Source organism: Camelus dromedarius, chromosome 1 (assembly GCF_036321535.1).
Source record: "Camelus dromedarius isolate mCamDro1 chromosome 1, mCamDro1.pat, whole genome shotgun sequence".
NCBI lineage: Eukaryota > Metazoa > Chordata > Mammalia > Artiodactyla > Camelidae > Camelus > Camelus dromedarius.
Window position 1 is genome coordinate 57,029,011 of NC_087436.1, and position 27,985 is coordinate 57,056,995.

The 27,985-nt window shown below is 36.4% G+C and overlaps 1 protein-coding gene across 2 annotated transcripts; it reads left to right on the forward strand.

Annotated features, from left to right (window-relative positions):
* HPGDS (hematopoietic prostaglandin D synthase) lies at positions 1–27,556 on the forward strand. 2 transcript variants are annotated; one of them, XM_064484784.1, is made up of 6 exons: positions 1–175; positions 6,718–6,859; positions 13,655–13,747; positions 15,679–15,788; positions 20,142–20,240; positions 24,549–27,556. In XM_064484784.1, exons 2-6 carry the CDS (start codon positions 6,727–6,729, stop codon positions 24,594–24,596), a joined length of 483 nt encoding a protein of 160 aa, XP_064340854.1. In that variant the 5' UTR covers positions 1–175; positions 6,718–6,726; the 3' UTR covers positions 24,597–27,556. The 2 variants fall into 2 exon arrangements, with proteins under 2 accessions (XP_064340854.1, XP_010978889.1); XM_010980587.3 differs by having other exon boundaries at positions 3–175; positions 24,466–26,775.
* The last annotated feature ends 429 nt before the right edge of the window (positions 27,557–27,985 follow it).

The following is a 27,985-nucleotide window of genomic DNA, read 5'->3' on the forward strand; positions in this document are numbered from 1 at the left end:
GACTTGCACATTTTGGCAGGCATATTTCATCTAAGACATAAAGGAAGAGACTTATGTGGAAGTCACCTCATCTCTCATTGGCTTGTGACTGTATCTTACTCATCATATAAACCCAAGATACAGTCCCATACGAGGGCACAGAAGATACGAGAAACCCCACAGAGACACAGCCCAAGTAAGTGATATGAATGAGCTGTACAAAGACTAGAAATGAGATAGTTTTCACTCTTCATTTTAGGGTTTATTTTTATGACTGTCATATTCTGTGCATGTCTAACTGCCTTGTGACCTGTTTTTGGACTGAATTGTTAGTTTCTTATCTGTAAGCTTTCTAGCCATCAAAATTACTCCTAAAATTCTTTCCCTTTTTTCAGTTACCTGTTGAAATCTTTAAAGTGCATAACAAAGTAATTGAATGTTAGCCTCTTTTGCTACAAAATTGAGTTTGGATTGTTGTCACCTTTCTGGCACAGACACTAGAATTTTTGAGATTATGTTTTTACTGTGCCCTTACAGCAATATATAGATTAGAATATCAGCTTAGTTAAAATTCAATGGTTTTATTATAATAGCTTGTATTTTCAATGACTGCATTAAAATCCCCTCTGGGATTCCTGCATTTTGTTGTTAACCAGCTAAAATATGTTGGTATATAGTAAAAAGAGCTACAAACCTAGGAGAAATGAAATACCCGAGATAGAACTTTTCAAAAATATTCTTCCTTTTTATGTAAAGCATTTAATTTTTAAATTAAAAGCTATAGTTTCTTTTGCACTTAATGACTATGTGCATATGAGTTCACACGTGAAAATTTCTATCCAGGGTGTTTGTTAGCCATGCATTCATTTGTTCTTCAAGAAGATGTGTACCTTATTTTCCAAACAGAAGTCTAAGTAAGTTATTTATCTGGTGAATCAGGAACTTCACACGACTTTCTTTGGGGTGGAAGGAAACCAGTGGTTAGTGTTTTAGGTGTAAAGGAGATCCTAAGCATGATCAGACTTTTTACTTCTTGTTTCTTTATCATTTCACAGAATACATGCAGATTCCTCTGCATGGGATTCCTAACACAGAATGACAGTGGTAGGGCTCAGAGTGTGAAGCTAACAGGGAATAAGAGACCAGCACGACACTGGAGTTTGCCTGGGTCAATCAAGTCATGTTTATGTGTTATTTCTATGTATTATGTGAAGTCGGGGTTTCATTATGTGTGTTTTTCCTCTTTTGTCTCAGAACCACTTTAAAGTCTCGTCCTCGTATGCCCCCATGGTAATGTCTTGTCTGTTGTACACCTGAGGTTCTGTTTCGAGACTCTGTGTACCCCCTATATCTAGTCCTGAACAAACACCACGTTACCATAAGTACAAGGCTTTTAAAGTCTTGCTGTCTGGTAGGTGAAGCCCTCTCTTTCTGTTCTTTTGTTTGGTTGGTTGGGGTTTTTTGGCTGTCTTGGTCTTTAGCATTTCCTTTTTAAGTTTAGGATCAGGTTTTTCTGTAAAGTCTCTTGGATTTTGAATATACACAATCATTTTAATTGCAAATAAGGACAATTTTGTCTCTTCCTTTCCATTCCTTACGTATGTTATTTACTGTTGTCTAATCTTACTGAATTAGCGAGGTCATCCAGACCATGCTGAATACTAGGATCATAGGGATCCTTGTTTTTCCTGATATTAAAGAAAAATGCTTCCATTGGTCCCCATTATGTATGACGTTTGCTTTGTGTCTTTTCGTAGAGCCTCTGTTAGATTAAAGAAGTTTCCTTCTGTTCTCAGTTTGATAAGTGTTTTGGTTTTTTTGGTTTTTTTTTTTTTTTTTTTTGAGTTTTGATCACAAATGAGTGATTACTTTTATAAATGCTTTTTTAAAAAGCATTTATTTAGCATCCATTGAGAAGATAAGATGGCTTACAGTTGTTCTCTTTTAACCTATTGATGTAGTATAGGATACAGATGAATGTTTTGGTGCTGAAATACCTTGCATTCCTGGGATAAACCCTATTGTGCCATTACATGAATGGTCAGGACACTCATGATGGTTGTTCTCTTGCTCTCTACATCCCCTGCTCTGCCAGGTCTGCCTCCCTCACACGACTATCCAATCCTCTTAATTAGATGGGCTGAATTAGCAACTGCCTACGTGCCTGTCCCCCGCCCCAATTACTGGTTTCCCTGTAACTGATAAGCCAACCTGTTATCAATTCCCTTTATAAATGGTAGCCTCCTCCTTCCCAGAGCAGTGAAGCGTGTTGCCGCGTCCTGCTTGTCGTCTGCCGTGCACGGTGGGATGTTGCTCCAGGACCTTTCACTTCAGATGTGTGAGATCCCCTGTCCAGTAACCACTGATGTCTCTGTCAACGTCTCCGGGCTCTTTCTTCAGTCTCGAGGCTGGGCAACTACAAGGCTTACCAGCCTGCGGGGTGCAGCCCAACATTACATTTAATTTTATACACTAAATTTGAAGAGCTAGTACGTTTTTTAGGATGTTGTCAGCCGAGGGAGGCTGAAGAGGGATTCGAGGAGGTGAGCTGCCCAACTGGAAGAAGGCGCGAGGAGTGACGTGGAGCGCCTTACCGCAAGACGAGTGGGTGCTACGCGCGCGGCCAGCCCTCAGGTGTACGCACTTGCCCTTTTATAATGCTAGGGGCGCATGCGCATTGTTCATAATGCGGACTCATGCTCCTAGCGCATGCGTACAGTTACCTCTTACCAGGTGCAAGTTATTGTGAACTTTGGCCTGGGCCCCACGGCCCACTCACTTAAGGCTCCCGACAGATGTTTATATCATATTTATAAGTGAGATTAGTCTATAATCTTCCTCTTTTAACATCTTTGCACTTCTGTCGTCTTTCTAGTCTTTGAAACTACTTCTAAAAGATAAGGATTACTTTGCCTTGAGGATTAAGTAATATTCACCTGTAAAATCGTCTGGGCTTGGTGTCTTTCATGGGTGTGACTAATTACCGATTCCATTTCTTTACTCATTATCAGATGCAGGCTTTCAGTTTCTTTTTATTGGACTATGTTAATTTTTGTGTTTCTCAGGGTTTCCATTTAAGTGTTCAGATTCTGTGACAGTTATTTGTAGTGTTACCTTATGATTTTTAATCATCTATTTTATTTGCTATTATGATCCCTTTTTATTTGTAATTTAAATTATTTGTGACTTTCCATATATTTTCGTCTTTAGCAGTTTTACAAGAGGTTTGCAATTTGACCTTTTTAAACAATTTGTAGAAAAGCCTGCGGGGTTCCGGTTTCCAGCAGTATGTCTCTCCACTCTCCCATCTTGCGTGTGTGGAGGATTTTCATTCCCCGTTATTTTGAAGAAGCTAAACTCCTGGCTGACCACGGCTTCTCTCAGAATTCTGAGTTCTGTTCACGGCATTTTGTTTCTATTCATTTTGGTCCAGGCTAAGTTTATCGTGCTCTTAATTCTAACTTTATATTTTCTTTTTATATAACTTTTCACTTTTGTGTCCCTGCCACAGAAAAAGTGGATGAAAGAACGTGGTCTTTAGGATTTGAGTCCAATCAAACGACACAAGGCTGGACTCTCATCTCTGTTAGGGAGGGAACTGTCCCTCCCTCACTTCCTGCCTCCTTCTCTTCCTTTTTATTCTCTTTTGTTTTTCAACAAATACTATGTGCCAAGCACTGTATTTTCACTACCATCTCACAGGTGAGGAAAGTGAAGCCAGGAACAGGTGACTTGTCCAAGGCCATCCAGATAGTGAGTGGCAGGGGTTACTCCAAAACCACGCATTCCTTTCAATCAGCCTGCTCTACCCTGAGCTTGATCCTCACTGGGAATGAATGTTAACTTAACCCGTTTAGTCCATCAGCCTTATGAAATAAAGGCTTTAGCAAAGTGAGATTACTGTACCAGATACACTGCTAAGTGCAGTGAGGGGAAAACTGTTCTTCCGGACACGATCCTCTCTGCTTATCTTTAGACTGTATTGCACATTTCCTTGTCTGTTTTCATTGGCCATTGAAACATTTACTTGGAATTCCTCCTGTTTAGTTTTTACACAAAGGCTTATAAAATACTGAAAGGATTTTTAGAATTAGTAAATATTTCCAACAGCGTTTACCTTTAGTACTTATTTTTCATGTTATAAAATGTGCACATGTACCCTGAAGGACAAGTCTTCAAGGGTGACGTTTTGCAGCTATAAAAATCAAGAAACTGGACTTCTGCTCAGTAGAAAATATAATTACGCAAGTAAGTACAGAAATATGATGTACAAGTACAGCTTTATTCATGAGTTATGACTGTTGAAAGGATGTTCTAGAGGGAAAGATAAGCCTGTCAGATGTCCATAGGCCTGTGCCAAATCTTAAAGATCTATTTACTGAGTAGACAGCTGCCAACCCGTGTTAAGAATTTTTAAATGTTTCCTTTACTTGAGTGAAATACAATATAAAATAGCATAATTTTGCAAATTAACAACAAACAACCCCTTCATTTTTATGTAGAATTATGTGATATTTGACCAAATGAGAGAAAGTTATGTTTAATTTTTAATGTTGATCATATGGACACAAGTGAATCTATATACACATAAAATGTTTAAAGAAAAAATACATAAATTCTTTGGAAGCACTGACCTACAACATAAAAATCAATTAAAAAATTGTGTAGAATGCTTTTCAAATAAAGAAGTGCAACTGATAGACACTTTTTCTACTCTGAAGACTATTTTTGTTCTTGAGATTTAAAAAAATTGACCAAGGAATTGTAACAATTACATTTTTTACATCCTACATCAGTGTTCCCTTTATTTTGATTATGTAAAATGTTTACTTTTTTTCAGAAGGAAACTTGTTACTTTATATTTTTTATTTACTATTTTTGTCTTGTGTATTTACCACTACTTATTTCTAAGCTCAACATTTCTAAGAAACTTGGAAACTGGTTCCATTTCTGATGGGCACTTCATTTAGTGTCCCAAATGTGAACTTCCTATATGCATATTTCTCCCTCAAAGGAATTTGGGGCTATAAATCTTGGAGCTTTGTTAGTTTGCTAGTGAATTCTTCTTTCTGCAGAGAACATTCTCTCACATATTGATACAAGTGGCATGTGCCACATTTCACTTGGGTGGGGACTAGAGAAGCTAATGGGAGAGGACAGGACACGGAATGACTAGGGTCTCTGTCTCTAAAAGGAGCACCACCTTCACAACATCTAGGCGTGGAAAACCCAGGCTCAGAGAAATGGGTTTCTAGGAATCGCCATCACCATCATTTCTTCAGCCTGAGGGGGTCTAGATAAGCAATCAGACAAGTCATTTCCGGTCCTCCTCTCCACAGATGGATGAAATATGCATGTCCGTGAAATAGGAGCTTGGCAATCTAGATTTTTATGATTTGCATTTGATCTTTTATGAGATGTGATTTCAGATGGAATTTTGTTTTGCGACTTGAGCCCAACTTTTCTTTTTATGTAATATTCTGTTAATATCTCTGAAAATATTTCCTTAGGAGAGAATAAACTATTTAAACTCACCACTTTAAATAAATGTCATTTATGATTTTTATTTACTTAATACTATAAATATTATTTATTTGCAGTGTGCTGTATTCATGGTGTTTATTCTTGACCGTAGAATGAATTCAAAGTTATTATTAATAACTAATAATTATTAAGTGTTTAGCATTGTGCTAAATGCTTTACATGTGTTACTCATTAACCCCCAAATCCACATTAGTATCTCTGTTTATAAGAAGTGGGCTTTGACATTCAGAGAGATTTTGTTGACTAGCCAAAAGGTACACAGAAACTAAGTGGAAGAACTGAATTTCAAATGAAAATGTTTCTTTCTCAGTTGCCTAATCATTATAAAATGACAATACATCCTACTCTTAGTGCTTAAAATCATTCACTGTGTGTAGACAATGGAAATGAAATTATATGAATCACAGAAAACTCACAAAATTATAATGACCTCCGTTAACCAATATCGCCAGTATTAGCTAACTTTCTGAAATGTAAGAAAAGTTTGCTTCCTTTCTTCCGTGTTCCTCTGTAGAGGGAATAAAGAAACATGCTCATCGTTGTCCCATCCCACCAGAGGTCCCCAAGATGGGAGTATGTTGTATGGTGCAAGCAACCCAATAAACCCCAGCGCCATTGATGCAGTAAAGGAGAGAAGACAACACCATTGCCATAAGCCTTTGAATCCTAGAGGGAAAAGCAACAAGGGAGGGAAGGGAGGGGATAGCAGGCTGACACAGCTCGTTCCCATGCCTGTTGTGTGTTCCCTGCCCTTGCAATCCCTACCCAGCTGTTCTCACAAACTCAGCTGTGTCACCAAAGCAAAGGACAAACCAAATGTCAAGCACCACTCACAAGTGGCAAAAAGCTGGACAAAAACATCTTAACATGGAAAGCTTCTGACTCCATCCTTTGAAGGTTGGTGTATTGATACCCTCTTAGTCTTATGTCTTTCTATAAATAAAACTTGACTTTGGTTATTTCCCTGGAACATTCCAGCTAGTTCTTAAACAGAGAGAGCCATGATCTTATTTCAGTCGAGTTTTCCCCATATGTTATTAGGATCATGATTTATAATACTCATTTTGAAATATCTTCTAATTATCTCCAGTTATCCCAGAAGATTCCATAAAGTTTTCAAAAAGTCCCCCAAGAAAAATGTTGAGACATCTCTAGAGGGATGTTTAAATAATCCTTCTATTTTTCTCTTTCCAGAATTACATCATGCCAAACTACAAACTCATTTACTTTAATATGAGGGGGAGAGCAGAAATTATTCGGTACATATTTGCATATTTGGACATAAAGTATGAAGACCACAGACTAGAACAAGCTGATTGGCCTGAAATCAAATCAAGTAAGTAGCACAAACAGTAGTTCATGAAAATGTATGTAGGGAAAATGTTTCTAGACCCTCTTGTCTTTCCTCAGGGAAAAGAAAAATAAAGGTTTTTTAATCTCATGTAGCTTTACATTGAGAAGCAGCAGTTCAGGAAAGTTAAATAAATGCTATGTGACCCAGAAAATTCTATTTGAGCTGAAAACACAAACCTGACAGAAAAGGAGTATAAAAATAACCCAACATGAAGCCCCAGCAGCAGAGCTGAAGCGGGGGAATACTGAAGGCAAACTTGTGACCATTGGAATTGGATGGGCTTGCTACAGATGTGGAAAATGATTTGACAACAGGTCAGAAAAGCTGCTCTAACAGAAAAACAAACTCAAATGCCTTAAATAACAAGGAAATGAAATGTGTCACATAACTGAAAATCCAGAGGAAAATCTAGGTTTCAAAGGATGGCTTTATCTGTCTTCCTGTGTTGGCTGCATCACAAGGCTGGCAGCAACATATGCCTGCTGCAATTCCAACCTCACAGCATGCAGCCGCAACACTGAGCCGAGTTAAGAGGAGGCTCTGCTTCCTTAAGTGTTCCCAGAAGGATGAAGAAAACTTTTCCGCAGAAGACCTCAGCAAACCTCTTGTGTCTCACTGGCTCAATTGGGTCACATGTCCATTTCTGAACCCATCACTGGCAAAGGGGGTGGGAAGAAGCTTAGAACCATCTAGTCCAACTCTGAAGCTGGAGATGAAACCAAGTTTCATGAGGCCTGTGACTATATGAGAGAGAGGTGGATACCTGAATAAAACTGGGATCTCTTTGATCAGAGGAAAGAACAAATTTACAAATTGGCTAGGTAACCCAATGAAACGTGCTACTTAGCACTGAGAACAATGAGGAAGAATTAGAAATATGATTACATTAAACAACAGGGTGTGGTTCTCAGTAAGTTGTAAGTCATCTAGATGCTTGCCATGTTACCTAGAAATACTAACTAAAAATTATATATTTAAAATGTATATTTTGAAGACTAGATGATTAAAAATGTACATAAAGATGAAGCTGAAGAAAACAGCTGTTGAGTACTTGTAGACTATCTACGGCTGGCAGATACTCTCCAGACCCTATTGCATTTAATTTCTCTAGCAGGTCTACATGGGATGTGTTATTGTTTGCATTTTACAGTTGGGGTACCTGAAGCACACAGTGTAGGTAACTTTTCCAGGTTCGCAGCTGTAGCAAGGTACAGCTGATTTTCAAACACAGGTCCATTTAATGCTATGGCCCAAGTTATTTGCACTAGATAATGCCAGTAACAATCATATAATTGATATATTATCAATCATGATAATTTATATATTAACAAAAAATATTGCCACATGACTTTTGGAAGCATGAATTCCTTTGAAGTCATTGCCCCTGTAACTACTCTTTATCTTATCAGAGAACTCTTCTCTGGTGGGATAGAATATCTCATTTCCTGTTCTTCTGAAACTTTACCATTAATATCCAAGCATTTCTCCTGATATCAGAATTTGTACATGAGCTTTTTAATTCTATGGACATAAAATAGGTGGAGTATTCATTTTAGCCATTAATTAAGTCAAGATGGATAGCAAGTTGTGGAGAGCTTACATATGACAAAGTCTGCCTTTTAGTTTTTAGATATAATTTGTTTGAGTTATTCATTCCCTACTCTACCTTAACTTTTCATTATGTTATTAAAAATGGATCACTGCATTTTCTTAATATTTTCATAGATTCTTAGAGTTGAAAGTGATCTTAAAGTTAGTGATGGTTAAGATATAGTTTCAAACGCTTTAACAGACATCCAACACAAACAATGCTTAAAGAGAATAAGAATGTATTTCTTTTGCATACAAGCCCAAGTTAGCATAGTGGCTCTGCCCCATGAGCTCTCAAGAACGAGGCTCCCTCTCTTCTGTTCATTTGCCACCTGTACTGGGTTCTTATTCACACCATGTAAATAGTTCACTCTCCTTCCGAATCCCAGCTCATGGGAAGTGTGAAAGAGAGACGAGAAAACACCTCTTCCTCCCAGCAAAATGACCACAAAGTCGCCCACATCACTTCTGCTTGTATTGCCCTGGCAAGAACTTAGTCAGCTAGTCATATGCTACTGCAAAGGAAGCTGGGAAACATTGACTTTATTGTGGATAAGCATTTGCCCTGCTAAAAATTCAGGATTTTATTACTTTGAGGAAAAAAAATCAAAGAATAGATACTGAAAAGCAGTTTCTATTGCAAATTATATCTGGTCTCATCTATTTAATTTAGGAATACTCTCTGGTGTTTGAAGCTCTCTGTGACATCCCTCCTACTGTAATCTAGAATATCATTGGATATTTCTATTAAAAAATTCTTCCTGGTCAAACCTAGTAGGTTGTGCACAGGTTTTATATTTTCTCTCTCCTTTAATAATATTAAAGTACTTTTTGAGAAAAAGGCACCCCTCCCCCACCCAGAGATAAAGAAATCAACCTTAAATATGAGAGCAAAATTCTGGAAGCTAGAAAGCAGGTCAAGGAATGGTAAGGTGACTTAGTAGGCTAGTGATGCTCAAATATAAGCCTGGAAGGGGAGAAGGAAAGCTGAGTGACCCCAGAGATGCCCCTAAAGGATCAGGAATTGGTTGCAACAGATAACTCTAAGAGCTGAGCTGATGGAGGACTGCCTAGAAGAATGTGAGGAAGCAGTGTGACAACAAGATCCTCCTGTCTCCCTGGCAGAAGTATGGAGATCACTTTCAAGAGAGGATGGACCAGAGGATTCTAGGACACCAGGCATGTCTGAGGACACAGTGCTATAGGGAAAGTGGCATTCAGTGGAAGTCCAGAAGGAGAAGCCGTTTCCCCTGCTCTACAATCAACTGAAACCAGGCTGATATCCCTCAGGCAGGAAATAGGAGGAATTCTCTCTGGGAAAACTGACCAGTCCAAGAAAAATGCCTAACAGATGGGGAGATCTCAGTGAAATGGTCCAGCCCATGTTGGCAAGCCCTTCTCATCCACCCTGAGATTCCAGTTAGCTTTTATTTCTTTGTTCTTTGAAACAGAAATGGCAAGTCAAAAATTAGTCCATAATGTGGAAAGCTTCTAATAAAACAGACCTAAAAGCAAACCTCTCTGAGGGTGTCAAGGTGATGTAGCAAGAAAAAAACTTCAAAAATATGAAATCCTCAGAGAGAAAAGAGAAGATATTCTATACTTTCTTAACAAGAACAGGATGCTGTGAAAAAGAATGTTAGGGGATTAAAAAGTTCATGAAAATTAATATTTGACAAAAACAAATCAATAAAATGAAAAATAAGGAACTCCCCCCAAAAGTACAATAGGGAAAAACAAAAAAATAAGAGAAAAAAGATAAGGAAAATTGAGAATCAATCAGTTTAGGAGGTCCAACATCTCCATGAAATTCTGGGAAGAGAGTATAGAAAGCAGAAGGGAGGAAATCTTTTAAAAGAAACTTCCTTATCCAAACAGCTTTCATACATTGGTCTTGGACTTTAAAATGTTAATTCATGGATAACAAACTAATATTCCTCTCACATCCAATTGTCTGAAGAAATTTAGTATCTTCAAGACATCATAGAAAAAAAGCCACTGCTATGTAGTCAGTTCAATGAAAATGCTCTGATTGAGGATAAAGGTCTTTGGCTGAACTCAGAATTGAGTCCCTAGTTAACTCATGCTCATGTATACTTCTATTTAGATACCAACTTTTGGAACTTCCTTGATTGTTTCTCTGGTCATCATTGTGAAATTCAGTTCAGCCTTCCTACCCCTGATTCCCCTTCTTGATTAAAATTCTGTTTCCCATGGACTATCTGAGATCTGCAATTACATTTTGGTCCAAGGGGCAACTCTCTTCTCTTGCTGGAGTGTTCCATTTATTTCCCCTGGTTTGGGTTTCCTCACCATCCAAGTAAAACAAGCTCCTGTTAGACTGTGTCTGCCATTTTATGTGTGGTGCCTCTAGAGGAACACAGTGTTCCCGGCATAAAAACTGCACAGAGCAGAGTGGGACCATCACTTCTGGCACAAGCCTTGACATTATTTTGAGACATTTTACCAAGATCACAGTAGCTATTTTGGCAGCCAAAGCACACTGAGACCTTACATTCAGCTTCACTAAATCTCTTAAAGCTTTTTGACAGGTGTTCCTGTTAAGTTACAATTCCAACACCCTGAAATTATTTTTTTTTGGAACCAAATAAAGGACTTAGCATTTGTCTTCTTAAATTTCTTCTTGCTAAATGCAGCCCAATATTCCAATTGTTGGCAATTATCCCAAGCTTGGCTCAACGTTTCCAGTAGCTGAAAGCTTACCATCTCATAAGAAAACACATTCCATTGTCAAAAGTTCCAATGGTAACATTATTTTTCATTTTGAGTTAAAATCAGTCCTTTCAAAAATTACTTCTTGGTTCTAGTCCTGCATTTTACAGATAGTCAGAATAAGAAAAGTTTTTCTTCCATTTGATAACTATGCCATATTGGAGGTGGCTTTTATGTTTCACTTAGTTTGTTCTGTCTTCTTCAGTGGAAAGTGTTAAATTTTTCATTCAATCCTCATATTAGATGGTTTTCAGACCCCTCTCTAATTTGGATACAGTCCTCTTGGCTTGCTCTGATTTTTAATGTCTTTCTCAAAACATGGCTCTTAGAACTAGAAAACAGCTGAGCAAAAGTTCTAACTGACCTCAGTTTGGATCTCACCTTTACCAGGTATGTGATCTGGACTATTTATGTAACTTCTCTTCATCTCATTTCCTTACCTATAAAATGAGATAGTAATTAATTCCTACTTCACAAGGTTGTTGTAAGTACCAGAAGACCTAATGGGCATGTTAAATATTTAGTATGATGCCCATGAAGAACCACCCCCAAATGTTAGGCGTATTAATTCTCCCCCACTTTTTTTTAATGGGGATACTGGGGATTGAACCCACCGTGCTAAGCACACTCTACCACTGAGCAATACCCACCTCCCCCTGCTAATTCCCTCTTGATCACATACTTTGCTTCAAATAAGGGATCACAATTCATGTCAGCTTCATTTGGGACTTTGTTTTGTGCACTGCAGTATCTCAGACATTCAGAATAGTATGTGGCCCACTTATAGATAAATACTCAAAGAAGTTTTTATTCCTGGTGTGAACTCTAGTTCATCTTGAACTTACTCAGTACATATGAAAGACACTTGAAGTTTGATTCTAATAGCTGTGTCAGTGTCATAGGATTTCAAGTGGAACTTTATTCTTTTCTGTCTTTCAAAAATAATTGTATGTCCCAAGCTAAGCCACTGGTTAGGGAAATTGTGATGATTCATATGGCAAAGTATCTATCATTAGAAAGATGGTGTTTCATTGATATAGAGAAATTTCAGAAAGGTATTATCGTATGAAAAATGGTTTACAAACACTATATACATTATGATTTTGTTTTTATACATATAGGGAAAAATAATTAAAATATTGAAATGGTATAATTATGTAGTGCTGCGTCCAGCGCAGCTCAGGACCGTGTCTGAGGACAGGTGACACAAGACTTAAGAAAGAGACAAAGTAAAGAGCAAAGATGGGACCAGGGGACTCAAGATCTCGTGGATCTAGAGCGGTGCGAAAGCCTGGTCGAGTATACAACTCAGAAAAAAATGCGATCAAAGAGGTGGGGCTTTAGATATTCCACGCGATAAGCACTAAGTTCTGCCTGCTGGTTAACTGATTAATTTCAGGAATTAATTTCCTTCCAGGAACAATCACCCTCCTCGGGGTATGCAAATTTTCTGTCTATCCTGTTATTGCCTCTGGGACATCTTGAGATAGCAAATACTTCCCTCGGGTTAAACAGCATGCTTTCAGGCCAGGACAAAGTTCTGTTAATGGATGATCTGGCTTTCCAGGACCGGCCATTGTTTTACCCTAAGGAAATATCTGCCCTCCTTCATGCCCTTATGGTCAATCTCGGGATTTCTCCTTACAAATTTTCTTTAGCATAATAGATGTTATAGGTCATCTACTGCGTAAACCATTAAAACAAAGCAAGCATGTACATTTTAAGCAAGTAAGTGTGAATATAATATTTTAAGCTCATGGAAATTTAGGTGTGGCTTGTTTTCTAGTTGCTTGTTTTTCAGCGGCTTGTTTTCCAGCAATGTGGTAGAATTATTTTTATTTATCTTATAATTTTTCTATACTAAAGAATAACAAATTACTTTCTGACAAAAATATAATAGGTTTAGATAAGAAAAAAAGTAAGATTTACAGATAAAATAATAACACGCTATGAGTCTGTCCTATATCTATCCAGATACGCTATTACCTTACTATGTATGTCAAATAGTCCCTCATCAAAATAATAATTTGGGCTAAATTCTTTACCATAACTCAATATGTAAATCAAACTTGCCATATTTCTCAGACTGTATTTTTAAAGAATAATTTGATCTCTGATAGAAGCCAGAAAAGTTAATGAAGCTTTAAAAGAAAATATTTTCAAAAGTTAATTAGTAAATTTATGAGATGATATATAGTATGATGTATAGCGTCACCATGAGCCTGGTTTCTAGATCTGGTTCTGTCACTAACTCTGTAACAGATCTTTGAACGACTCACTTTACTTGTAAAACATAAGGATTCCACTAGAGGGTGCCCAATGTTCCTTTTAGAATAAATATTCAAGAATTCTGTAACTTAAAATCATGCTTTGTTTCCACCATTATCAGTAAAATGGAAATATTCTGTCCTGATTTTGCTCTAGAAGTTGACTCTTTGCTCACTTTATTTTAAGCTCTTCCATTTGGCAAAATTCCCATTTTGGAAGTCGATGGACTTAACCTTCACCAGAGCCTAGCAATCGCAAGATATTTGACCAGAAACACAGGTAATACATTTATTGTGTTTAAGATTTTTGATAACTGAAAAAAAGGCATATATTTAATATTCATTAAATAACTTTATTATTTAACCCTATACTACAAAGAATAGGATTAAATGGGATTAAATGCCAGAGAAGTATACTTGTACTATTGCTATCAGTTTAATTTTCCATGAGTTCCCTAGACAATAATATAATTTTATTTTATATGACCTACAGACTCTCCTGAACTGCACTTCCTTGCTCCCAATCCCTTGTTGGAATTCAGCTGAAAAATTAGACATGTCTGAACCCAAACTTTTGCTAGCATGTCTGACTTCAATTGTAGGTTTTTAACCTGGAAAAGCAACATAACCATAGCTATGAGCTTGGAAGATTATTCCGGCCATGCTTTCTATCAGTTTGGCATGACTGCAGGGATGCACATATGGATGTCATTGAAATAGTCCAGACAGAAATGGAAAAGAACAAGGAGTAAGGAAAAGATGAGAAAGTTTGTGAAGACAGCATCATCACAGGGCTAGAAAGCAGGGTTTGGCGTGTGGAGGGCACTGTTTTGGAGTAGGAAGAGTGAGGGCCAGGCAGATGGCAGGTTGGACATAGTTTCTTGTTCTCATGGCTCCTTCTTTTCCTCTTCTTTATTTAAAAAAAAAAATTCCTTTAACTTGCGATATCCTTTTCATTGTCTGTCCTCTCCAGTTAGCCATAAGTGCCACGCAGGCAAGGGATTCACCTCCTTTGTTCACTGCTGGAGCCACTGTTGGGGCCGATGCACAGTTGGAGCCCAGTAATTATTTGTTGAATGAATGAGGAAGAAGAGCTGGTTTGCAGTAGGACAGGATGACTGCACTTTGGGATTTGCTGAAGGAAGTTCAGGGGCCAAAAGGATAGACAGAGGATTACCCAAAAGGAGGCTGAGGATATGGACCTGGAATTTAGGACTAAACGTGTTGAATACAGAGTCATCTGCATAAGACTGACTGAAGCCTTGCGCGTGGAAGTCAGAGTAGGGAGTAAGGATGAAAATGAGTGAAGAGAACCTATGATACAATTCGGAAGGACTTTCCAAGGTCAGAAAGAAGAATCAGCTTTTGAACATCACACACTCACAAATATAGATAGTTTACAGAAGAAATCAAATTACTGAAGCATTTTCTTTCACTTTTAACAGCTTTCTTGAGGTATAATTAACATACAACTCACCCATTGTCAGTATATAGTTCCTTGATTTTTAGCAAATTTATACAGTTGTACAAAAGCAACCTATCTTAAAATGCTTCCACACTGAAGCATTTTAAATTGACACCAATGGGAAAATATTTGGGAAGACCAATGATTCCTTAACAAAATGATAATCAATGAATGACAGAAAAAAAAAAAAACCTCCTCTATTATTTTAAACTTAGTTTCCAAGAAGAAAACAAATGCTCCTGACAAAAATTATCTGCAAAATAAAAATAATTCCTTCTACAAGATAAAAGATAACAGGTTATTCATTGTAGTATTGCTTGTACTAGCAAAAGACTGGAAACAAACCTAATCTGTTGAGGATCATAAAATAAATTTGCAGCATTTCTGCTTAAAGATATCCCATGTAGCTGAAAAAAGAGCAAGGATGCCCTTAAGGGACCTGTAAGAAAGGCTCTCTAGGACATATGGGGGAGGTGCGTATTGAGTGGGATATATATTCTTATTTTCACAAAGAAACAATGGTAGAATACAAAATAAACTAATGAAAGTGGTTACCAGTATGGTGGGTAAGGAAGCAAAATGAAGTGGGCGGGGGCAGGGGTGGAAGTTAGTCCTCAATGGATACTATTTTATATTGTTTTGAATTTTTGAACCATGTGAATATATTGCCTGTTTAAAAAGTTTTACTATAGTAAGTTAAATTGAGCATATTCTTGGTCTTAAAATGGCCTCTCTCTATTCCATAGATTTGGCTGGAAAAACAGACTTGGAACAATGTCAAGTTGATGCAATCGTGGACACGTTGGACGATTTCATGTCATGTTTTCCTTGGGCAGAGAAAAAACAAGATGTAAAAGTAATGTGATCAGTTTGCTATTACTGCTATTAATCATTTCCTCTTGCCAAACATTATGTTAGGTGCTTTTAAAAGTTCCTTTTTTAAAAAAAATCAAAGTAAGACATACCATGGTTTTGAAATATCCAATTATATTAAAAAGTTTCAAACAAAGTACTACAGTGATTCCCAGTCCTACCTCTTCATATTAACCCTTCCTCAGATGCAACCCTCATTTTAACACTTTCAGCTGTTTCTTTAGGATTTCCATATCTTCATATTTCTATAGGATATGTAAATATGGCTTTCTTTGATTCACTAATTTTAGGTCATTTCAGTAGACTAAATTAATGAGAATTTATTTCTTATGTAGTCATTCTCTCTGCTCCTCTTCCCCCAAACTCCCAATATAATATTAAAATTTTGTGGTGAAATCCATGTTCAGTCATTACATTAATATGCCTATACAAATAGTGTGCAGAATCGTGCATGGTAGTATACTTTGATTATATTTCCTTTCTCACTTTCTTCCTCAAATTAGTAATTGCCTTTTTTCACTTGCTTAATTCTTCCTACTTCCATTGCTGAACCTTCCCACACTATTCAATGCCTGCCGATATAATTTTCCACCGAGTAAATGATACCAGGTAACCTATTATTTCCATTATTTTCTTGGAGCTGGCTGGCCAGAGATGTCCTTTTCCCTTTGGAGAGCTGTCTAGGCTTTTTGCCCAGCTGTCATCATTGGACTTCCCTTCACTGCCATTCCAGGAATGTCTTTCTCTTGAGCTGGAGTCCTGTTTCCTGGATGCCACCCTCTGTTTTTATTTACTCCCTTGTTTACTTGGGGCACATCCCCAGTGTTCGTATCTCTTATCATCAAGCCTTCTTCACTTTAATTTTGGAAACTTTCGTTATCCTCGTCTTCCAGATGAAGAAATTAAGGTTCATGTACTGTAAATAACTTGCCTAAGGTTATTTAGCTGGTGGGTGGTGCACAAGGAATTCAAATCCCAGACACTCTGACTCAGCCTCCACGTTCTTAACCACCGGGTGTAATGCCACGGGGCCAGCAGCCGTTCAAAACAGCTGTGCACGAGTATTTACGTGCATGTCATGGTTTAAGACCTATATCCAAAAGCCCCAGCACAAAACAAGTGGCAGTCTTATCAATGTACTTAAGCATATTTATTCTAAATACTGTTTGTTTAATAGGACCCTCTGATTTGAATAGAGATATTTGGAACATAAAAGTATTCACATGTACTGATTCCTTGACATAAATGTAAGGTGTGTGTAGAGAAACACACACACACACACACACACACACACACACACACACACACACACACACACTCACACACACACATCTGAGTAACCAGAACAAAGTCTTACATAAAAGCCCAGCTTTGATGATAGAAATACATTTGGGCTCTGGAGTCAGACTGCCAGGCTTGAATCCTGATTCTCTTTTTACCAGTTGTCACTTAACTCCCTATCAAATTTTCATTCTTTGTCTGTAAACTAGAGAGATCACAGAATCTGCTTTGAAGTATGTTGGGAGGATGAAATGGTTGCATAAGTACCTGTGGCTAAGTAGAAAGTGTTCAATAAATATTAGTTGTTATAATTAATACAGTGTTATCATACCATTCAGTGCTCATTGTTTTTATTTGTCAGTCATGACATTTATATTTCACATATCTTTATAAATGCAGAGACAAGTAGATGCATAATCCTCAATTTAGAAAAAAGTATCTAAAGCTTTTTGTTCCACATGGGCTTGCCCATCTCTGTTTCTCTGCTTTGTACCTTTCTGGGGCAGAGGCTCCACACCAGAGGCTACCTCCCAGAGGAAAATATTCTTTGAATGTTTATGTTAAGAGGAATGCTTAATGTTTGAATTACAATGCTGTTACATACCACCTACCTTAAAAAAAATTCGCAAGACATAATCCAAGTTCTTGAATAAACCATCAGAAAGCGGGACATGTTGCAGAAATATTGCAGATAGCTTGGCTATCTGATTATCTGATTAACAAGAAGAACTTGCAGTAGACAATGAAACACGCACACTTCTTTTGTATCGCATCAGCTTGTCTCTCCGTAGTGGGTTGCTTTGCTGCCACCTTGTGGTCAGGTAAAATTTTTGAAAGCAGAATATTGATGCAGTAAAGAAGAATGGATAGTGAAAAAAGTCCTCTTATTCTATGTGTTTAAAAAAACTACCAAATACACGATTATAAATGTTTCAGTATTGGTTGCTAAAATTCTATTTCCAATTAACATTTTAAAGTTAATTTAAATTTAATTTATAAGGCAAAATATGTCTCTCGGCATTGGTCACATTGATAATCTTTGCACTTGGCACTAGTGTTTCTGTGGTTAAACTTTGCATCTGTTTCAGGTTCCTCATCTGAAGAACAGGGCAGGGGGTGGTGGGTGGGGAGATGAAGGATGAGCAGGATTGAAGGAATGCTAGTGGCCCATTTCCAATACTAAATGCTTTTAGTACTGTGAATTTTAAAATGGTGCTTTGGAGAAATACACAAACCTCCCTAATTCTGCTAAAGATCATTTGATAGAATACTATAGCAATGACTTTTCAGGGTGACAACCTCCTGCCTTATAATGCTCTGGAGGAGGTAGGAAATTTCTGAGTCCACCAAGTTAAGAGTCCACCACTAGAGTTTATCAGAAAATGCACTTTAAAAAGGATGTATAATTAAATTTTATCTTCTTTAGGTTATTTTGGTGAGTTTTAAAATGATTCTTAAATACTAATAATTATGCTGTTTAGCAATTACATTTCATTAGACTGAGATGATTAACCAGACACATAAAGAGAACCTGGCTAAAGGAGAAGTCAAGAGTGCAGAGAAATTTCTATTTGGAATTGCATATACACAGCACTGGTGTACTTTAAATTGTGGAAATGCACATTAGAAAAAGTAACAGAATTACCCAGGTGAGTATTCAGGAGTTTTTGGAAAGCCGTCCAGCAGCTACATCCTGCTCTGTTTAACTCCCCCCTGTTTCTAGCTATTCTAGGACAGCCAAGCTGGCTGTTACCTCCCCAACTGATGCTCAGCTGAGCTGTGGGAAGTGCCACTTGCTTCTGGGCCCATTGCACCTCAGCTCACAAATTCTGTGTAAGGGGCTGAAGGACTCGCACTATTTTATTTAGAACTATGAATATATTCACCATAGAGAGAGAACCTTATATACAAAGGAGGTATAGAACCGTGGAGAGCATATAAAATCAAAATAATGACAAGCTTCCAAAGCTCCAGTTTGTGAAATCTGGCACATGTATGTAAATATATGGTGATTCTTTAGCAAACTGTGCTCTACAAATAAAAGACAGTATGTTATAGTAATCTATATTACCTGGCTAAGTCATAATACTAACAGGAAGTAAATCAGCAAATTGGTGAGAAACTTATCCACTAACTGACTTACCTCAATAAAGGCTGGATTTTATTATAGGCCACTTATGAATATTAATTAATGTCATATACATGTTTTATAATTTTTTTCAATTTGGCTTACATTTCACATCCATGATACAAACTAGCCCAATATAAACAAATAAGTATTTCTGACCAAGAAAGAGGCCATGAATAAATCATTTGGCCATCAGAGATCCAAGTAAAAACATAAAGATAACTTTTTAAAATAGATGTATCTGTAAATTTTCTTCTGAGGATATTCTTTGATTTGTGATGATACCTTACATATTATATTAAAAGTGGGGCATCCAGATGATGGATTTTATAGATGATATTCAAGGCAGACAAATCTCACACTAAGGCACAATGTCAAGAGAGGAAATCCAGAAAGCACCGAGAGCGTAACGATTTATTATGAATTAACTTCTGTTAAGCACAATGGTGAGATGAAAGACTGCCAAACTGGGGGAATCTAGCCTTATAAATTAAAATTAATTTCTTTATCTTCAGTTACATTATTTTACTTTAAAGAGAGGGAGGCTAAAAAAAGGGGGAATTTTAGAAATGTAAAAACATAATGGAATAATTTTCATTAACAAAAATTAAGATAAAAAGCATGTAAAGATTTTATGGATGAAATATTTAGTCATTATATGCAAAGAAACTATAAGAACTGATGATAAAAATATTTATTTTTTAATCCATGAGTAATAAAGGGGGAAATAAGGTCTGTAGAGAATCAAACCTGAATCTCTATGACATACATTTTAAAAAACAACCACCCACCAATAACATGTAGCTTCTCCTCTTCTTTTTTGAACTCATGGGAAAATGAAGATGGAAAAATCTACTTCCTCTTCAAATCGTATTATTTATTTTTCTTCCTATTATCCTTCAAGTGGTCTTTTTCTCTCTCTCCTAGGATCAGATGTTTAAGGAGCTACTTACATGTGATGCACCTCATCTTCTGCAAGATTTGGACACATATTTAGGGGAAAAAGAGTGGTTTATTGGTAACTCTGTGAGTATGTTTTACATCTTAAAAAATACAAGTTTATATCTTTATCTATATATCTATATCTATATCTACATACCAACAACTTATAAAACCTTATTGAAAAAAGTGTTGCCCATAGGGAGGAGGGAGGAGCTTAGCGAGTAGGGACAAAGGCTAAATTTCTTGGAATAAACATTTTTGGTGGACTTAACTTTGGAAACACAAACTAAAATATTTTATATAATTATATAACAACAAAATCATTTAAAAAAGCTGTCACTGCAAAACAAAAGCAAAGTGAAACAAATGAGATTGTGCCAAATTGATGCACAGTCTGTGGAGAAGTACCTGTGTACTCTTCTTAGTAAAAACTAGTTTAAGAAAGATTATTATTTGTAAAACACAATGATTTGAGTAGACATCTCATTATAGATATTCTGTCAACAAAAAAGAATAATCATACACCATTTTTGGTTCATGATGTACTTTATCTTAGGATAAAGAAAAAAAGCATTTTGCATCTCATTTTCTTGAAAAAATGACCAACCCTGCTGTTCTGGGTACCCTAGGACCCAGATTCTGGTCTCTGAATACTAAAAAGAACCAGGGCTTCTTGAAGAAATAGCTCATTCTCATTTTGGGGCAGGAAATGTAAAACATGAGCTGGGAATACTTTTTCATACCAGAACCAAGTAAATTATCAAAACAAACAGACAAACAAACCGACTGGGGTTGTATCAAAAGAACTCAGCAGCCACCTCAAAGAGATTCCCACTGGCCAAACATGGGACAACTCAAGCTTCAATAAGAATGCTAGCTGCAGTGGATTAAAACAAATCAAAATGAATTAATCCATGAGTGTATGATAATCACCGCCACCAAATACACACACACACACACACACACACACACCTCAAAACCAAAGATTCTTTGGTGACTTTTAGAAGATGCTATGGAGCCAAATTATTACAGATTTTCCTCAATTAACAGTAAGGTTACATCCCAATAAATCATTCATAAATTGAAAGTATCTTGAGTCAAAAAATACACATAACCTACTGAATATCATAGCCTGGCCTAGCCTACCTCAAATATGCTCAGAACACTTACAGTAGCTTACAATTGGGCAAAATCATCTACACAAAGTCTACTTTATAATAAAGTATTGAATGTCTCATGTAACTGGTAACCACTAGTTTGTTCTCTGTATCTGTGGGTCTGCTTCTTTGTTCTGGTTATATTCACTAGTTTGTTGTATTTCTTAGATTCTGCATGTAAGTGATACCATACAGTATTTGTCTTTCTCTGTCTGACTTCTTTCACTAAGCATAAATGGTTTCAAACCCATCCATGTTGCTGTAAATGGCAAAATTTCATTCTTTTTTGTGACTGAATAGTATTCACCTGTCAATGGACACTTGGGTTGCTTCCATATCTTGGCTACTGTAAATAATGTGAACATTGGGGTGCATGTATCTTTTTGAATTTGTGTATTTGTTTCTTTCAGATATATACCCAGGAGCAGAATTTCTGGGTCATATGGTAGTTCTATTTTTAGTTTTTTGAGAAAACTTCATACTGCTTTCCACAGTGGCTGCATCAATTTGCATTCCCACCAACAGCGTACAAAAGTTCCCTTTTCTCCATATACTTGCCAACATTTGTTATTTGTGATCTTTTTGATAACAGCCATTCTGACAGGTGTGAGGTGATAATACCATTGTGGTTTTGATTTGTATTTCCCTAATGATTAATAATGCTGAGCTTTTTTTTACGTGTCTGCTGGCCATCTGCATACCTTCTTTGGAAAAATGTCTATTCAGGTCTTCTGCCCATTTTTTAATCAGATTGTTTGTATTTTTGATGTTGAGTTGTATGAGCTGTTAATATATGTTGAACATTAACTCTTTATGGCTTATATCATTTTGCAAATATTTTCTCCCATTCAACAGGTTGCCTTTTTGTTTTGTTGATGGTTTCCTTTGCTATGCAAAAGCTTTTAAGGTTAATTAGGTCCTATTTGTTTATTTTTGCTTTTATTTTCTTTGCTTTAGGAGACAGATCCAAAATAATATTGCTACAATTTATGTCCAAGAGTATTCTATGTTTTCCTTTAGGAGTCTTATCATTTCCAGTCTTATATTTAGGTCCATAATCCATTTTGAGTTTGTTTTTATATGGTAGTAGAGAACATTCTAATCTCATTTTTTTACATATAGCTGTTCTGTTTCCCCAGCACCATTTATTGAAGAGATTGTTTTCTCTCCATTGTATACTCTTGCCTCTTGTTATAGACTAATTGACCATAGTGCATGGGTATATTTCTGGGCCCTTTATGCTTTTCCATTGATCTATGAGTCTGGTTCTGTGTCAGTACCATACTGTCTTGGTTACTGTAGCTTTCTACAGGAGCATAGCATGGTTCCTCCAGCTCTGTTTGCCTTCTCAAGACTGCTTTGACTATTTAAGGTCTCTTGTGTTTCCATACAAATTTTAAAATTATTTGGTCTAGTTCTGTGAAAAATGCCAGAGTACTGTTCTGAATTAAGAAAGTTAAAGAATATAACAAGGTGAAATGCATGGTCCTGAGATGGATTCTGCTTTATCTTATAAAGAACATTTTTGAAATAGAAAAGTATTGATTGGGTATTAAATAAGATGAAAATGTATTATCACAGAGAGGCAGAGACTGAATCAAGTTACAAGAGTATGTACTGTAAGATCTCATTTTAGTGAAAATACACACACACACACACACACATGCATAGAAAAATACCATGCACAGAGGTATTAATATGAGTAACCTCTGTGCACTGGGAGTCTGTAACTTTCTATCATATACACATTCTGCTTTTGTAATTACAGATTATTTTCACTTACACTACTTATTATTATTTTTACTGAAGTATAATTGGTTTACAATGGTATGTTAATTTCTAGTGTACAGCACAGTGATTTAGTTGTGTATATGTATATGTATAGAGTCCTTTTCATATTTTTTCATTAGATGTCATTGCAAGGTATTAAATATAGTTCCCTGTGCTATACAGTGGGACCTTATTGTTTATCTATTTTATATGTAGTAGTCAGTATCTGCAAATCCCAAACTCCCAATTTATCCCTTCCCACTGCCTTTCACCCTTGGTAACCATTGTTTGTTTTCTATGTCTGTGAGTCTCTTTCTGTAAATAAGTTCATTTGTGTAATTTTTTAAGATTCCACATGTAAGTGATATCGTATCAATATTTGTCTTTGTCTGGCTTAGTATGACAATCTTCTGGTCCATCCACGTTGCTGCAAATGCAACGCAAATTCTTTTTTATGGCTGAGTAGTATTCCATTGTATAAATATACCACAGATTCTTTATCCTGTCATCTGTTGAAGGACATTAGGTTGCTTCCATGACTTGGCTATTATATAGTGCTTCTGGGAACACTGGGGTGCATGTATGTTTTTGAATTAGAATTCCCTTCAGATACATGCTCAGGAGTGGGATTGCTGGATCATAAATCTATTTTTAGTTTTATAAGAAATCTCCATGCTGTTTTCCATAGTGGCTACACCAAACTACAATCCCACCAACAATGTAGGAGGAGTAAACATTTCTGAACACCCTCTCCAGCACTTTTCATTTGTGGACTTTTTAATGATGGCCATTCTGATTGGTGTGAGGTGATACCTCATTGTAATTTTGATATGCATTTCTCTGATAATTAGTGATATTGAGCATTTTTTCATGTGCCCATTGGTATGTCTTCATTGGAGAAATGTTTAGGTCTTCTGCACATTTTCTGATTGGGTTATTTGTTATTGAGTTGTTTATGTATTCTGTAAATTAAGCCCTTGGCAGTTGCATCGTTTGCAATTATTTTCTCCTACTCTATAGGTTGTCTTTTCCTTTTGTTTATAGTTTCCTTTGCTGTGCAAAAGCTTCTAAGTTTACTTAGGTCCCGTTTGTTTATTTTTGCTTTTATTTTCATTGCCTTGGTGCACTGCCCTAGGATAACACTGCTGTGATTTATATCAGAGAATGTTTTGCCTGTTTTCTTCTAGACTTATGGTGTCCTGTCTTATGTTTAAGTCTTTAAGCCATTTTGAGTTAATCTTTGTGTATGCTGTGAGGGAGTGTTCCAATATCATTGTTTTACATGGGGCTGTCCAGCTTTCCCACTGCTTGTCATACACTACCTTCAGATTAAGAAGTTAGGCCTTTTATGTTCCAATGAAAATTTGCTTCCTTTAAACTAGGTAACTTGGGCAGACTTCTACTGGGAAATCTGCAGTACCACACTTTTGGTCTTTAAACCTGATTTGTTGGACATCCATCCCAGGCTGGTGACATTACGCAGGAAAGTCCAAAGCATTCCTGCCATAGCTGACTGGATACAGCAAAGGCCGCAAACCAAACTCTAGGTGATGCCTGCTGACTCCAACTTCATTATTCTTCACAGCATCACTCCCAAAAGATGATAAGCTACATCAACGTGCCACATAATCTACACACTTCCCTCCCCAGTTCCATCAAGGTTTTGACTTTTGCATATTCTACTTATAAAAACAAAATAAAAAAGGAAGAGGAAACCAAGACTTTTGTTTCTGGCACCTTTTTTTTCAGAATAGCTTCAAGTCATTTATAACTGAGGAAAAATAGTTTACAATACGGGCAGGCCTTGCTTTGTGCTGCTCTGACATGCATGCATCTCAGTCACAATGGTTTAGTTGCATAACACATTTTCTCCCCCAAATGGTTTGTACTTCAGTTAGTATAGCATAACTGTGACTAACACATAAAGTATAAATTTTGCTTCTAGCTCTTCAGTCCACAAATCACTATGTAAATAACAGATGTATATCACAACCAATCACGTCACTTCTTTCAGAGTTTGGTAGTCTTGGTCACTGCACATCTGTCATTCACACACAGTCAGCAAAGTGTGTAGTTAAACTGCTTGCTTCTCAGTGAAAAACCCACTTGACACTTTACAAAAGTGGATAATTGAAAAAGGGAACTCATCAACAAAGGTGAAAATACAATATAGGAATGAAAAGGGATGATGCTGGAGTGAAATTCAAATTGAACGTAAGCGTAAAGAGCTGGCTGTAAGAATGCTGACACTACTGCAGTTCAAGAGGCCCTAGATATGCAGCCAGAAGTACCTGGTGAGGCAAACTTACTGCCATAAGTGAGGAATGTGGTTGTGACAAAGGTGAAGATATCCCAGAGGAAGTGACACTGGCAAAACAAACAAACAAAAACAACAAAAACCCAAAAACTGAACATTAAAAGAACAGAGATCAAAAGAATAAGAAGACAAGCCACAGGTGGGAAGAAAGTATCTGCAAAAGGACTGTAATCCAAATATCCACGACAAAGAATAACCTGATTATTAAATGGACAAAAAATCTGGACAGACAACTCACCAAACATATACAGATGGCAAATAAATATATAAAAAGATGCTCAACATCATGTTACAAGGGAACTGCAAATAAGAACAATGAGATACCATACATACCTATTACAATGGCAAAAATTCAAAATATAACACCAAATGCTGACGAGGATGTGGAGCAACGGGAACTTTTATTCATTGCTGACAGGAATGCAAACTAGCACATATACCTTGCAAGAGTCTGTTAGTTTCTTACAAAACTAAACACTCTTACCATATACTCCAGCAATCACACTCTGGTATTTACCCAAAGGAACTGAAAATTTATGTCCACACAAAAACCTGCACATGGATGTTTGTGGCAGCCTTATCGGTAACTGCCAAAACTTAGAAGCAACCAAAATATCCTTCAGCAGGTTACTGGATAAGTAAATTGTGGTATATCCAAACAAGAGAATAGTAGTCAGTACTAAAAAGAAATGAGTTATCAAGCCATGAAAAGACATGGAGGGAACTTGAATGAATATTACCAAGTGAAAGAAGCCAATATGAAAAGGCTGCATGATTTCAGCTATATTAACATTCTGGTAAACGCAAAACTACAGAAACAGTAAAAAGATCAGTGGCTGCCAGGGGCTTAGGGGAAGTGATGAATAGGTATTGAGAAATTTTAGTGCAATAAAACCATTCTGTATGATACTGTAATGGATTCATTTGTCAAACCCATAAAATGTGCAACACCAAGAGTGAACCCTAATGTAAACTATGGATTTCGATGATTGACAATGTGGGTTCACTGATCATATCAAATGTGCCATTCTGTGTGCAATGCTGATAGTGGGGGAAGCTGTATCTCTGCACGGGGGCAGGGGTACATGGGAACTCTGTACTTTGTGCTGAATTTGCTGTGAACCTAAAACTCCTCTAAAAAGTAAAGTCTACTTAAAAAGAAAAAGAACAGAGATATTTCACAACATTAAAAGAGTAATAAAATGTTGGAAGCTGATCCAAATTTAGGATTATGACATTTGTTAAGATATGAAAAAAAAAGGCTAACTTGCTAGTTTTACAACAAGAAGGTACTGTTCAAACTACTTTTGATTAATTTTTTACAAAAATGATATCTCTTCAATGTTTCTAATATTTCACAGTGTACTGAGTATTGGTTTTTACTACTTTGTTCATTTACTTACACATTTATAACTGACATTTTATATGTGCTGATTAAATTTTAAAGGTCACTGAACAATCATTTTCCCCAATGATTATTATTATTTTGCACAATTTCAACTTGCAGTCATTTTTACAGTCCTGGTCTACTGTGGAAAGCAAGAACTGCTTGTATAAACAAGTCATTTGAACAGGAATAATATTTAGTTAGATTACCCTCAACCTATTTTAAAACATAATTACATTGGAACATCAAATTTTAGTTCAGTTTATGTTAATATTACTAATATTGAACTGTCTAATCTTAGTATGTCATATCAGGAAACAGATTAATAAAATAGATGATCTTCTACATGAAATGCAGAGCAGAAGGAGAATGTAGTTGAGAAGCCAAAAATGGGGAGAGAGTGTGGGAGAGGAGAAAGGAAAGAAAAAGGAAAGTCCATTTAAGTATGATCTTGTTTAAGGTGTTTTAGTTCCTCCCAACAATGCTCTATGAAATTTGGAAAAAAATGTTAAATACCTTATACATTATTAAGGATTACACACAAAAACAAAATGTATTTCCCAAGTACCTTACTTCTTTGGATTAATTTTCTTATCATTAATGGCTGTTAATAAATGTTGATCAGTTGTAAGCGACTCTCACTGCAAAGTACTCAATCTGTCATCAAGACAACTAAAGAAAAAATTACCTTTCACAAAATAAATTCAAATAATACGCTAGATAATGAGGTAGAAACATTTCTTCCCTCTTATGCATGTTCTTTTTCCTCCACATAATTACATTCTGGCAAGCCTTAATGAAAATAGAATTTAGTAACAGTGAATAATTAAATGCTTATTTAAATTATAAAAATAAGATAATCATTCCCGCTTGTTTACACAAATCCTAATTCAAATATAAAATGCAACCACAGCAGGTTTCATAAGGAAATATTTCAATCATAGCATCATCATAACTTTCAGGTCATCTTTTTCCACTGAAGAACAACACACTCCATTACCCTATCCTGTACCTAAATTTAATATCCCCTCGATGAGCAAGTAAGCAGGTGTGAGAGAGAATGAATAAATCAGAGAAGTTGAATTGCATATTATACTTACAATCAGGAAAAAAAAGTACCTTTAAGAAGAGTTAAAAGAATCAATTTTTAAATTTTATGGACCATTTAAGTGTCTTTTGCTTAATGTCACATTATCCA

Bases quoted from the DNA above. Each gene is read 5' to 3' on its own strand.
- HPGDS (XM_010980587.3), top strand. From the start codon at position 6,727: ATGCCAAACTACAAACTCATTTACTTTAATATGAGGGGGAGAGCAGAA. The intron at 13,748-15,678 runs GTAATACATTTA...TCTATTCCATAG, and splicing joins ATATTTGACCAGAAACACAG to ATTTGGCTGGAAAAACAGAC. The intron at 20,241-24,465 runs GTGAGTATGTTT...CCTTTAAACTAG, and splicing joins AGTGGTTTATTGGTAACTCT to GTAACTTGGGCAGACTTCTA.